The sequence below is a fragment of the Pygocentrus nattereri genome, chromosome 1 (genome assembly GCF_015220715.1).
Source record: "Pygocentrus nattereri isolate fPygNat1 chromosome 1, fPygNat1.pri, whole genome shotgun sequence".
Taxonomy (NCBI): Eukaryota; Metazoa; Chordata; class Actinopteri; order Characiformes; family Serrasalmidae; genus Pygocentrus; species Pygocentrus nattereri.
The window spans coordinates 3,806,615-3,821,245 of NC_051211.1; the positions used below are offsets into that span (position 1 = coordinate 3,806,615).

Genomic DNA, 14,631 nt, shown 5'->3' on the forward strand with positions numbered 1-14,631 from the left:
TTCCTCCAGGAGAGGCTTGGAGATGGGTAAACAAACACACTAACGTCCAGAAAATCACTGTTTTATGTATATATATATATATATATATATATAAAATCATTATTAATTCATATTCTATAAATTTTGTTTATTCAAATATTAACACTTTTCTCAGCAAATAAACACAAACTACACAAATAAATACATTTTGAAAATGTGTCTTGGGTGCCTGAGACTTTCACACAGTGCTGTATGTAGTGCTCTTATACAGTGTTCTAGTATGTAGGGCTAACCATAGGACAGCGTCTGAGTCCGGGCTCGGGCTGTGGTCCGTCTGTTAGTGACCTCTGCTAATGAGGACATGTTAACTTAATTCCACTTAAAAAATCTACAAAACACGTAGTTTAACCAGAATCGTTCAGACGCTTTTTGTTTTCTTCACTATCCAGACTGAATAGTGATACGATTCATGGCTTCACCCAACTCCACCCTGGACCCGTCCCGCTCTGGATAGAATCATCTAACAGTAGCCAGAATGCCAACCATTACCATCACACTTAGCCCTGATGAGCCCTATTACCTCTCTTCCATTCCCTCCCTGCTCCACTGGCTTGGTTTCCTCCAACAGAACCAGTCTACCATCCCATCTCCAACAGAGCCATCCTGCTCCATCCGTCACAGGAGCAGGTGCAACACGTACCGTAAACCTACTGCGATAACGCTCAGCCAAACGCCCATCTCCGAACAGAGGAGAGGAGAGAGGGATGAGCATTAAGAAATCACCGTCTGGATTGCACTTTTGTCCTGAAAGGAAGGAATCGGGATGTTCTGCCGCGGCAAATGGAGCGCGAAGTGGACGTGGGCCATAACTGCTGATGCAATCGAAGGGATCCAATAACGTGTGAAATGTGAACCGCTCAGATCTGTAGGAACAGGCACGGCGACGCAGTCAGTGCAATGATGCATCAGCAACAGCTGAAGTCCCTTATTTCAAGGGCGACTTCAGGTACGGCAGGAGCAAGACGCCAATCGCTGGGTGTCCTGATGTGCCACAATAACATCGGCCGCGTTTTTTTCCAATTTCGCGTGAACCGCTCGGCGGCGCATCTTAGGAAACGCATTTATTAAATTAAGGCGAGCGAGCAGTGAAGCAGGCGCGTGCAGGAGAAGCCATAAAGACGTGACGTGTCGGTGAGTTATCTGTGAGCTATGGAAAGGCTCCAAAGGCAACAATGACGCCCATAACCGAAAGGTATCTACCTTCATTCTGTCATTTCCAGCCGTACCTCAACAACCGCAAAGCTTTCGGTTACGACGGTATCAGTGTTCTATTACCGCTGGAAGCAGCAATGACAATGCAGGTGAGCTCCAGCAGCACTTAAAAGAAAAAGGCCACCAGGCTGTCTGGCATTTCCTCTAACATTTCCCTAAGAGGCCCTGAAGTGACAGCTTTTATGTCAGAACACGTTGGCATTATAACTCGCGTATTCAGGGCTGCGGCTACAGAGCGCAGCGCTAACACAGCACTCACTCCTGACCTTTAATCTGATTTTCTAAGGTTTACCATGAAGGCATTTGAACCTGTGACCTTGCGGTTGTAGATATGAGGCACTGCAACTACCACACAAATGATATGTGAAACAAGCATCTGCCAACAGTGGTGGTAACACCTCTGTGAAGCTGCCCCCTTGTGGTCAGACATGGAATAAAAATGCTACCATTCGTTTGAGGATCATTGTTTGTACTGGCAGCGTTTTTGAGAAAATTAAACATTACATTTTATTATCTGTGACGTCACTCAGCCCCCCCATCAACGTCTAAATCTCACAAAAAGTCGTTTGTGCTGTTAAAAAACATGTTTGTGCTATTTTAATTCTCAAGTTATGGGGCAGTCGTGGGCTGGAGGTCAGGGAACCAGCCACGTGACCGGAAGGTGTCCTTGAACATGACTGCGGTGTCCTTGAGCAAGACGCCTAACCCCCAACTGCTCCCCGGGCGCTGTGGATAGGGCTGCCCACCGCTCCGGGCAAGTGTGCTCACTGCCCCCTAGTGTGTGTGTGCTCACTAGTGTGTGTGTGGTGTTTCACTGCACAGACGGGTTAAACGCAGAGGTGAAATTTCCCCGTTGTGGGACTAATAAGGCTTATAAAACCATAGTTTCACTCAGCGCCCCATCAACGTCCACATGGTGCCAAAATGATCCAACTCATTTGTGCTGCATTCGTGCTATTTTAATTTTAATGATGTCGTTGCTCATGGCAACTGTTCATCTGATAACTTAAAAATAAACATAGCACAAATATGTCTTTTATCATCACAAACCACACAAAAGCAGCACAAAGTAATGAGACCGTTTGGTGGGATTTAGATGCTGATGGGGGGCCGAGTGAATCTTTTTAGGAGTGTAAATTATAATTCGGTTTGATTTTGATTGTTTGTTATTGGCTTATTCAATGCGGCCTTTTACTCAAGCACAGCGGCCAAAACGTTTCCTTCACGACTCCCTTTTTATTCGGGCTGCTGATTTTTGTCATGTTGACTCTGATTGTGATATTTAAGCAATAGAACATGAGAGGGAGTGTGTCATCGCGATATCACGTGATGTTATTGGTGATAACTCCCTCCTCAGTGTTCTACTGCTTTAATACAGCAGTTAAATAAATACAGTAAGAAATGAATGAACGCGGCGTTTAATATGGTTTAATGTTCAGCTCCTTCCTCCTAATTATAGCTCCTTAACGAGCAGCTTGATGCTACGTCAGAGTAACGAGCTCCGCCCACTCGCTGCTCAGCCGGCAGTTCGTTCTCCAGCTCCACACAGACCGACTGACCAAATCGGCTGTCGGTCAGATGTGACCTTAACAGTGTCCGTTTTCTGTATGTGGCGAAGTAAGAAGTAAAATGGCTTGAGCGCCTCCCACAGCTGTCAGAGTCGTTGCTTAGCAACAGCATCTCAGTGGAGTGATAGTGTTTGTGGATAAACCTGTGATGTTGTGGTGAAATAACAGCAGTTAGAACGGCTCTCAACCAATCAGCTCGCGTGGCCGGGACTAACTGTGGTATAAAACATGTTAATAGTCACAGGACTGAACTCTTGCCGGAACTTTCCGCTCACCACTGCGCTCTATCGAACGCTGAAGCTTGCGGACGGAAAATTTTCGGTCATGGCTCAAATCAAACCAATGGAACTTTCCGTCTGTCGCCATCTGTCTACAGCAAACATGAGAACGAAGCACAAGGCTTAGCAGGTTAGCACGGCTCCAGCACTCACACTCTTTGGACATTCCGACTGCGAAGCACTTCTGTAGCCGACAGTACTGACAGCGGTTCCTCGTCACCTTGTTGATGATGCAGTTCTTGTCCCTGTGACACGTGTACACCATGTTCTTCTGGATGCTTCTACGGAAGAACCCCTGGAAAAAAAACCGAGAGAGAGAGTTTTAATTCAGGATGAGTTTTCACACGCACATGGACATTAAAGATCAGATAAAGGGCCCGTATCATGGAAAAAGCTTGAAAAGAAGCATTTGATGTATATAAACACGGTTAAAGCTGGAAATTTTACCGCTCACTCCCAACTCCATACAGTCTGTGGATGTTACATAAGCAGCCTGTTTGATTTGACTGTTTTTGTGATGTCACAAAACTCAATGCATTTATGTATGTGCACCTATTCAGGATTACAGCAGTTTAGCCCCGCCCATTCACGAGGAGCGTTTCAGCTGGATTTTTTTAAACGAGGCACAAAACAGTGCAATCAGAACAGAGCTCATTTACATATATCCGTCTTAAAGGCACAGTAACAAAAACAGCCTGTTTAACGGCAATTTGAAATTAATTATGGCTGTTTTTTGGTACATAAACCTACACAAACGTCATAGACTATAGGATATAAAGGTTCTGATCAGGTACATGTTTCATTCATCAAGGTACAAACAGTGTAAATGTTCCCTCAAAGGTTCTACAGTGGTTCTAAGGTCTGATTGTGGAGCTTAAATCAGTTCCTCCAGGTGAAAAGTTGGTATTTGTTCCTTTTCATAACCGAATGTTTTAAAACAGAGCAGTAGAGTAAAAGCCTGGAGGCGAGGCGAGGCAGGGTGTGTGGAGTCAGTCCATCTTACAACAGATCATCTCAGTGGATTATGGTTCAGTTATGTTCCCTGACTGAAGGTGCTGAGATGCAGCCTTGAGGGAACCACCCCAGCGACAGTTTAGGACCTTTATTTCTGAGAGTTGATGTGATCCTCAGGGGAAAAATGACATGAGTGATGCAGGAAATGGGCTTTTCAAAGATAAAAGACATGCAAAAATCCAAATATTACCCAATAAAATAATAAACACGAGATCACTGGTCATGTACTCCTGTAAAGCGCTTCGTCTTCTAAATGTGTCAAGGATATCCAAGTAATTAAGCAGCCAGCTGAAACAACCCCCCCCCTCTTTATGGGAATTTCTACTTCCAGACAAACAGCCTCTCTGCTGACGGACCTAATGGAGAGCTATTCTCTAGGGAGGCCTCCAAATTTACCTTGGCCATCTGTGTTCATGATTTTATTTACTGTGTCTCTCATCGAGCACAAGAGGCCCGACCAGAAGCTTCGAATATAACTGTATTTCTTAGCAGGACGTCGTGAAGGACCTGGTCTAAATATGAACCCAGACTAACGTGGAGGGATAATGGATTTATATGCATTATAAATAATGACAGAAACTAAATTAACAAGGTTGGGGAATGCTGTAATGAGAGGAATGCTGTATCTCGCTGGTCCGCGAGCGCGATCCGTCTGACTGGCGCAGAAATGCAAAAACGACAGTCAGTCTTCCTTGAAAAAAAGAATGTTAAAAAAAACCCTTAAAGGTTTTTTAGTGAATATTAATATGTTGTTGCTCTGCGGTCGGCGGCGATGATGATCAGTCATGTACGGATGTGTGCGCGCACGTCTCTCCTGAGGACAGCCAAATTTCCATTTGCCTCGCGCTCCGTGACTGATGGGGCCTTGCGCTTTCATTAGAGGCCGAGCAGAATGCATGATGGGTAGCGTATTAGAGCGGAGGGCAGAAGCGGCCGGCCCCGGAGCCCATCTGCTCCCGCCTCTCACATCGCTCACTCTCGCCCGCCAGCCAACGGCCTTCCTTGATGGACGTCACGTGGCCGCGCTGAGGTCACCTCGCCCGGTGAAAGATTCTTCATTCTGCTAATAGACGTCTTTATTCACGGTGATCTCAGCTCGCCGCATTTCCTGCGCGTCATTCTCCCGCGCTCTGATGGATGGAGATGGGCCGCGGGTTTGTATGGCTCCTGCTTATGGTGTTCAGCTTGGGTGGCTGGTCCCAAGGCTGGAGTGGCCATAAGCCTGCACATCCCAGTGACCGCAAAGGTCATGTAGTCAGGGGCTGGCCAAGTGCCTCATTGAGGCGGCCTTGAAATGCAGAGTGAGTGTGTTTGAGCGCGCATGTAGATGCATGTGCACTAGGGGTTTAACTAGTAGTGGGCTGGATGAAATCCTTCCTCAGGCATGAGTTCTCACAATGGTTAAGATATCGCCACGAACAATCAGTGCAAACCACGCTAACGGTACCCTGTTTAGCTGAACGTCTGAGTTAGGGATGTTTCAGTCCAGTATTAAACGAAAACTCTGTATTCCACTTTGTTTTGAGGCAGCAGACGCAAAGGAATGGCTGGTCTCTTGGGGTTAGCCTTAGCCTAAGAAGGACAACAGACCGATTGCTGCACTTCGTCTCGTATCATCGTAAGCAGCTAGATTTCCAAATTCACTTATCAAATTCACAAGCGCATGGGACACGCGTGAAGTTGGCTTCTTATTCACGTGAACAGTTGCCAGTGTGCAAGTGCCACTTCATTTAAGGTAAATTGTGAAATGAGAAAAAAAGCTGGTGAATAAGCCATTTTCAGCCCAGCTCTGCAGGGCTAGTGTTATATAGCAATATTATCATAAAACACACACACACACACACACACACACACACACACACACACACACACACACACACATATATATATATATATATATTTCAGGTTTACTTTGGTTATTAAAAATGGCTCTTATTAAAAGGTGAAGGGACTTAATATGCCAGCTAATCTATAAAACTAGATTTAGTAAAGCCTCTGAAAAGTGTTGACTTTATTTACTGATGGTATTTTATGAACACAAGAAATCCGACCAGGACATTGTGAAGAATAATGTGAAGGAATAATGCATAATAGATTTACTTGAAAAATAATAATGAGAGAAACTAGGCATTTTGTGATGCATAAAAGACATGTTCAGGTGACTGAACACACACACACACACACACACACATATACACATTATATATATTGCCTATGACTTGGTGTGAAGATTTACAAAATGTACAAGTCAATTCAATACAATACGGTGGTGTTTTGATTCAACTTATTTCTAAAAAGAGCGAATGAAATTCAACCCTGTTTCCAACAAAATTGGGATGCTGTGAAAAATATAAATAAAAACTGAATCCAATGATGTGTAAATCATGTAGACCCTATATTTAATTGAAAATATGTACAAAGCACATCAAATGTTGAAACTGAGAAAAACGTATGACACCAGCACCATGTTCCAAAAAAGTTGGGATGGGGACATGTTTACCTCGGTGTTTCATCAGCTCTGCTTTCATCCACACTGACACAGGATTTCAGATGCTCAACAGTTCGGGGTCTCATTTGTCATATTTTTTATTTCATAATGTGCCAAATGTTTTCAATAGTTGATGGGTCTGGATTAGAGACAGGCCAGTTTGGCACTTTGAGCTTTTATTATGGAGCCATGCTGCTGTAATATGTGCAGAACCTGGTTCTTTGTCTTGCTGAAATAAGCAAGGCCTTCCTTGAAAATGACACTGTCTGGATGCATAGCAGCATGTGTGGCCAAATCCTGTGTATATCATCACCTGTGCCAGGTGCAATAATGCTCCCCAACAAACTGGATGGTTCCTCTCCTCTTTAGCCCAGATGATGCAGCATCCATGATTGGAAAGAAAAAAAAACAAGTAAATAAAATTTTGAATCGTCAGACAACAGGACACTTTTCCACTTCACCTTAGTCCATCCATGAGCTCAGGCCCAGAGAAGGTGGCAGTGTTTCTGGATCCTGTTTACACAAATGGTTTTGTCTTTGCACTGTAGAGTTTTAACTGGTGTTGCTAGCATCAAGTTCAAAATGAACATACATCTTTTAAAACACAGTAAAATTTCTAAGTTTCAACATTGGATGTGCTGTCTTTGTGGTATTTTCAGTTAAAAAATGATCTGCACATCATTGCGTTCAGTTTTTATTTAAATGTACATTTACAGCATCCCAACTTTTTTGGAAATACCGTTGTATGTTATGTTCATATCTCCTTTTTTAGTTTATTAGAGCATTCAGCACTATGTGTCACACACACACACACACACACACACACACACACATATATATATATATATATATATATATATATATATATATATATATATATATATACACAACACTGTATAACAATGTGCTAACCACAAGCTAGTATACACTCCTGAAGGCCTGCTCTTGGTTTTTCGGTAAAGCGGAAGTGATATTTAGAGGAAGGAGGTCTGTTAATAAATGAGGTCATTTACATATAACTGCATAAAGGCTTAGTAACAAAAACAGCCCTTTTAATTCTAAGGCATAGAGAAAGGTTGGAAAACAGTCACGTTAAAATGAATTATGACTGCTTTTCTGGTTCATGAAAACACAAATGCAAGAAGTGGACCTCGGGTCAAAAAGCGCAATATGATACAAATATAAAATGCAGGCCTTTTAATAAAGGCTTGTTTTTGTAAATGCAAATTGGCTGTAATGCAATGTTAGTTAGCATGCATGTCCAGTAGCTGCATTTACTGTCACTGGTCTCTGGTCCTCTCCAGCACTTCTCCTGGCCTTTTAGAGGATCGCCAGCACTCACTGTTTCTCTTCGTTCCATTTTATACTTCGGTCTTCCTTTCTTTAGGTCCTTATCTCTCTCTTTCTTTCCCGCTCCGACTGAAGGGTCACCTGTGATTAAACTGACCCGGAGGCACTGATGCTTTGATAATTCTCGGCGCGCTCGGCCGTGGACAATTCTGTTCCCGGGCGACTTACGCCAGGTGGCATGTAAACGGAGCAGATTAATGGACAAGATAACTCTCGTCTGTCCTCGTGCGGCGTCTTTGATGGGAGTCCAGCTTGCCGTGGTTTTATGGACATATGCACAGATCCACCTCATCAGGTTCCCAAAGGGTCTTCTTCCAAGGATCCAGCCAAGACCGATCAACCTCCCTCCTTCCACTGCCATGTAAACTGCGTCTTAACTAGGATCATTATCTTCCATCTTGTTATCTTAATGGTGGTGGGATTGGGTGACACTGCGGGCCGAAGCATCACTGGGCTTCTCGTTTACAGATTAAAAAAACGAAAGTGCTGCCCATCAATTATTTACCCCTCGTCCAAGCGCCCCCTCCCCCCTCCCTCGCTCACCTCCCCGCCCCCGTCCCGCCGCTTTTGTGTTGCCTGAGCATTCAGTACGGGCCCGGGGCAGGATTACTTTCCCTCTTAATCGCACAGACATCTTATCGCCGCCACCGAAAGTGGAGAGGACACCGGAGACCCAGGAGAGAGAGTGAGGGAGACAGGGAGGGAGAGAGAGAGAGAGATACAGCCCAGATATTACTTACACCTGTGGTTGTGGAGGGAGGTGAGGGGACAGACAGCGGGAGGGGAGGAGGGGGGTTGTGTCGGGTTACAGCTAGCCAACGAGCGAGATGGATCAGGGGAAGAATGTTGCGGTCCGCCTTTGTGCGTTTCCCTGTAGAACACGGCAGAGGTGAAGGCTGAGGCCGGGTGCCGCTGAAAAGCCGGCGGGTAAAGGAAAGAGAGTCCTGGCCGCACAAAGCCGCCCTTTGTCCCTCCCTACGAACACGAAACCCCAGAAGATAACAGCGGGGCACGGAGAAAGACCCGCGCGGCCACAGCCGAACAGACCCCTTTTCAATGCCCGACAAGATGGACAAGAGACCCTCGATTACCCTCCTCTTCTGTTCCTTGGCTTCCCTGTCTGCTATCTGAACAGGCCTTATCTTTCCAGACGGTTTAGTGAGGAGCACAGATGGCTGGCCGGGAGAGAAACCCGGTGCTTTTCTCTTAGCTCAGGTTGAAAGACATGGGAGGCAAAAACAGGCACAATACTTCCCGAACAGTGACCCACATGACGCTTTAGGGTGGGCTCAGCTTCAGCCTTGTGCTTTTTTCTTTAATTGATATTGTTTATTGTACTTGTACAGTTTAGTCTCATCTGGCACTTTATTTTGACGGTTGGAAGGTTCTGTCACATTGTGTTTTCAGAGAGTAATTAAAGCTAACATGCTGTTATCACTATGAAGCATTGGCTAACACTGTAACTAGGCTTCTGTCTCGCATTTTCAAATTATGTCAAAAACTGGAAACGTTAAAAATGGAGATTCAAGCTTTTCTTTCAACAACAGTGATATATAAATATATATACATACACACATATATACAGTACTGTGTGAAAGTTCTAGGCAAGACACATTTTCAAAATCTATTTATTTGTGTAGTTTGTGTTTATTTGCTGAGAAAATGTTAATATCTGAATAAACAAAATTTATAGAATATTAATTAATAATTAGCCCAGTATTATATGTAGTTAAAAAGCAGCTCCTGGTTTGACCAATCAGTGCTCAGTAAATTGAGCTCATGATGTAATTGATGATATTAACGAGTCTCTGTGGCGGCTGTGAAGGTGTCCAGGAAAAATATGGACCCGAGAAATTCTCGTTACTTTTTATTGTTTTTCTGTTTATTTGAATTATGAATACGACTTTATTCTAATGTATATTGTGATAAACTCACTGCTGAGGTCAACTGGTTAAACATTTGTTTAGATGCCAAAAACGTCACACAATGCTGTGTGTGTGTAAATATATATATACACATTTCATTAATTAACACGCTTAAAATTAATACTATGTCTATAAATAAAGATTTTCTTTATTTTCGTGATTGTGCCACAGAGGTTCATCTCTGATATGGACTTTTTGCTTAAAGGGAAATTCCACGTTTTTTTTTTTAATATCTGCAGAATTTAGCTGAGAACAGAACCATTCAGGGCGGTTTGGTGTGAAGTGGTTGATTATAGAGACTCAGACATCTTTACGGTGGTGGTGATGGGTACCAGGGGTCGCCATGACTACAACACAGATATAGACATTTTATTTACTATCTAGAACCACCAGAGAACCCACACGAGTTTAACATGGAATGTTGATGGTAAAATAAAACTGGGAAAAAAATAACGCATTTTCTTTGGGGACTATACAAAACTTTGTCAAAAATCTTCTCAAAACTATCATAAAATATTTTATATTAATGCTTTTAAAAATATTCACCTGCACTTTAGATTTATTATTAAATCTGTAAACAGAAATATTCCCCTCTCTCTATTTCACTTATTTTACTTTTAGAATTTAATTTTAAAATATTTTAGGTTAATTTTCTGTTTTTACTATAATTTACATTATATAGGGTTTCTTTTTTATTTTACGTTAGCCTATATTTTTGCTTTATTCCTAGTTTAATTTTTTTTGTTTATGTACCGTTAGGATTGCTACCCAACTTTGTTTTACCCTGTGAAAAATGTCAGCAAAGTTACTTTACTTTACTTAAATAGAAATGTAAAAATTAAATAGAATGTGTTTCTATATTTTCACCTTGAAAACCAACAAAACACGTCATTTGACTGTTTAAACTTTTGCACGCAACTGTAACGCCATTAATGTAATCCTGTAATGTTGTGCTTTATGTACATATAGTAGTGTAGAGTGCCAGACTGACCCTTCACAGGGTCTGTCAGCAGTAAATAATGTAGGATGGAATTAAAGCTGCACTCTTTTAATGTCAGACATTAAAACAGCGACTCAATCAGCCCCGGTTAAAATGCCCCCTCTTTAACTGGCCAGAAGACCAGCGACAGACCCAAAGTCTTCGTCTGTCATAGCACATTTCAGCCCTTCAGCCAGCAGCCGGGACTGAAGAGAACCATCCAGGCCTATTGTTCCAAAAACAACAGCGCAACCCAACACCACTGTCCACCTCCGCCCTGTGGGTGTCTGACACCGCCTTTAAAAGTTTGATGCAATTAAAACAGGCCTGTTGGGAAAAGCCTCCGGGATGGGGGGTGGCGCTCCGGGAGGTCTACTGCCAGACCAACACTCTGCCTGTAAGACGTAACTGATCCTCTGAAGTTTCTGGACCGTGTCATCATCTTCATGACTTCTGTGTCATAATAATCAGAGCGGTGTCATTACTATTAAAGCGAGTGACCTAAATGACCGAAAAACAGACTGCAGTTCCCTGCGCTGGACTGCAGATGGATCAGATCTCTTTCTCTGTCACTCCTTGACTCTGATTTGACACCATTCATCTGCTCTGCTTTGCCCTTGGCGGCTTTCAGCGGCGTCTTCTAAATATAATAATTACATAACATGATAACATCTCCCTCCTGCTTTAAGGTCTGGAAACGCACCATACGAAACATAGCAGCACTGCTCAGAGCGAGGGAAGTTTTCAAAGGGAGGAGAGAGAGAGAGAGAGAGAGAGAAGAATATAGGCAATGGTTACACAATCAAATCCATTTTCCCGTCCCACACGTGGGCTCTTTTCATGAGCGGAGCGGAGATGACCCGCTCCATTTGGCTTCTCCTGCGCGAAAGCCGCGCTGCTTTCATGTTGTCAAGCGTTGACAAATCACATTAGCGGCCTGTGCGTTAGTGGGCCTTGTGTCCTGCTCTCACAGCTCCCACAGATTATTATGACAGGCAGAACACAGGCAGCAAGGCTAACGCTACACAGTGTCCCACCCCTCGCTCCCTCTCCCTCTCCGCACCGTCTCTCCCTGTTCTTTCTCTTTATCAGCGCCGGCTGGTGGAAGGTTTTCTAGTCGGAGAAACACAGTTCATCTGACATCAGTACTGTTTTATTAATTACACTCGCTGTTTACCTCTCATAAACACACACACACACACACACACACACACACACACACACACACACACACACACACACATATATATATATACACACAAATAACAAAATGGCAATTTTACAGCAGAAGAAAAAAACCTACATTATTTTTCATGTAAGTCAATGGAACCAGAATTTTTTCCAAGTCATTTTAAACAATTTCTTTCAATCCATTCTTCATGAAATGTAAAGGACAACAGGCATTTTCAAATTATACTAAAAACTGAAAAAATGACAAAAATGGAGATACAAGGTTTTGTTTCACTGACTGCGATGCGAGATATATATATATATATATATAGCGTTTATATATAATGCAGATGTTTAGATCTGCCTGATAGTTCTTTACAGTGGTGGTAATAGGAACCAGGGACCAGGAACCAACAGAAAAATACACATTTTATTGACTTTCCAAAACCACCAGTGGACCTTGTTTTAACAAACTTTTCTCCACATTTTTAGTAGACAAACTTCATTGCAAAATGCTGAGGCAGCCTGTTTGGTTCAGGGTGCCAGTCACTCGCAAGGCACCGACTCTGGGCCCAGCAAAAGAGCCCCGGACTATCATGTTTCCTCCCTGTTTAGAAGATGGTGAGGAACCATCATTTCACCTAAAAAACTAAACGGAACATTTCGAATTTTGCTTCGTTAGTCTGTAAGACCTTCTTCCAGCAGTCCACTGGTGGTACTGCATGGACCAGGAGAGCCTCTTTTTCTTAGTTTGCCCGCTTACTGACGCCTTTCTTTCTGCCACTCTACCTATCAGACCTGCAGGTCCAAGTCTTCTCTTCACAGCTGAAACTGAGACCTTCTCTTCGACCAGTGTTAACCTGTTGTCCTGTGAGCTGACTGCTGACCCTCAGCGATCAGTCTGCTGACTCTGCTGGGGCTTTGAGTCTGTCAGAGTCAGAGTCTTCTCCAGTTTCCAGGTGCCTTCTGATGGTGTAGGAGATGTACTCACTGACACCCTGGCTTTCTCTAAATCTCTCTGAAGGAGAAAAACAACACTTTGAAGGGTCATTATGGTCTGTTTTCCTTTGTTAACTGCCCTTTGTCTCATCATGACAGTAGTAGTACACTGCATCCTGCAGTGCAATACTGTCCAAACACTGCCCTGAGGATTTAGTCCAGGAGAAAGGACCCTGGTCACCCAGCTGGGGAATCAAACTCAGGCCCTTCTTGCTGTGCAGCAGCAGATGAGCTATCATCTCTGACTTTACATCTACAAGGTGGACCGATGAGGTAGGAGTGTCTAATACAGTGGACAGTGAGTGGACACAGTGGTTAAAAACTCCAGCAGCATTGCCGTGTTTGATCCACTCAGACCAGTAGTGGGTGACGCCGTCACCTCGCAGCAAGGAGGGCCTGGGTTTGAGTCCCTGGCTGGTGACCGGTTTGCATGTTCTCCCCGTGTCTGTCTGGGTTTCCTCCCACAGTCCAGAGACATGCAGTCAGGCCGTTTGGACATGCTCAGTTGCTCCTAGGTGTGAACGTGTATGTCTGACTGGCGACCTGTGCGTGTGCTGGAATTTGCCATTCTACCTTAAATGGCGCTGACGGTTCTGGAACGTAACTGCTGCACCATTTAAGGTGGAACGGCAAATACAGATAAGAAGCTGGAGGAAAAAGTCAACTTCAGCTTCGTACATTCACCGTCAGTCTGCTGTCTTTTCTGTGAACTTTGTTCAGCCCAGTCGTTTTGGATTCACACACACACACACACACACACACACACACACACACATTTTCTAAGCCACTTCTCCCTCAGGGTCGTGGGGGGGTGTGTGTGCTGGAGCCTATCCCAGCGGTCATTGGGCGGAATTTTGGTTTCAGTCCAATTCAATTCAAACGTGGTTGTTTTTAGTTTGCTGAGCTAACACACCCAATGTTCCCATCATCGAAGTTATCTTCAAATTAAAAGTTTTTCTTTTTAAAATTAAGTTCAGCAATACTTTAAAAGTTCTTTTCACTTCTCACGGTGGACACCGGCATGCCTGTCATGGTTATCTGTGCACCATGGGTTTTATATTTTAGTTGAAAGGGTAAAAATAAATAAATGAATTAATATGCAGCTCCACCACACTAACGCACTGTCATTAAAAGACCACAGTACTGTTCCCATCATTCAGTGCTATGGCCTTAAATCAGCTGACGAATGCAGACTGACTGGTTTAGGACTCATTGACCTCATTACTGACCTGGGACTCGACTTGAGACTTGACTATCTTCACTCGGGATTTGAGTGTGAAGACTTGAGACTTGTTACTTGCAACTTAGTGACTTTCTCCCACCTCTGGTATTCAACCCCATATTGACACAAACTCTTATGTGCTTCCAGCACCAGACAGACACACTGGCGATATAATGCTGCAGTCGCAAAACTTCATTTGAGATTTATCTGTAGAGTTTAAATTAGCTTGGAATCACTGGCTTATTACATACCCAGGCTTATTAACGAGCAACGGCAGGGATTTCAGTGCAAACTGGCTGAGGTATTCTTAGATTATATAAGTGTAATAAAACTTTGGGCCCACTGACAGACCCCGGCCATTTAAGGGGTTATATCAGATTCCAAGAC

At 43.6% G+C, this 14,631-nt stretch overlaps 1 protein-coding gene across 3 annotated transcripts in view; it reads right to left on the reverse strand.

The window, feature by feature from the left end:
- The window catches only part of LOC108410498 (retinoic acid receptor beta), a 297,200-nt gene that overhangs the window by 73,977 nt on the left and 208,592 nt on the right, over positions 1-14,631 (reverse strand). For all 3 annotated transcript variants that reach the window (XM_037546495.1, XM_037546517.1, XM_037546532.1), the window contains one exon: positions 3,251-3,392. In XM_037546495.1, the coding sequence (XP_037402392.1) occupies positions 3,251-3,392 (142 nt within the window). The remainder of the gene's footprint in view (positions 1-3,250; positions 3,393-14,631) is intronic.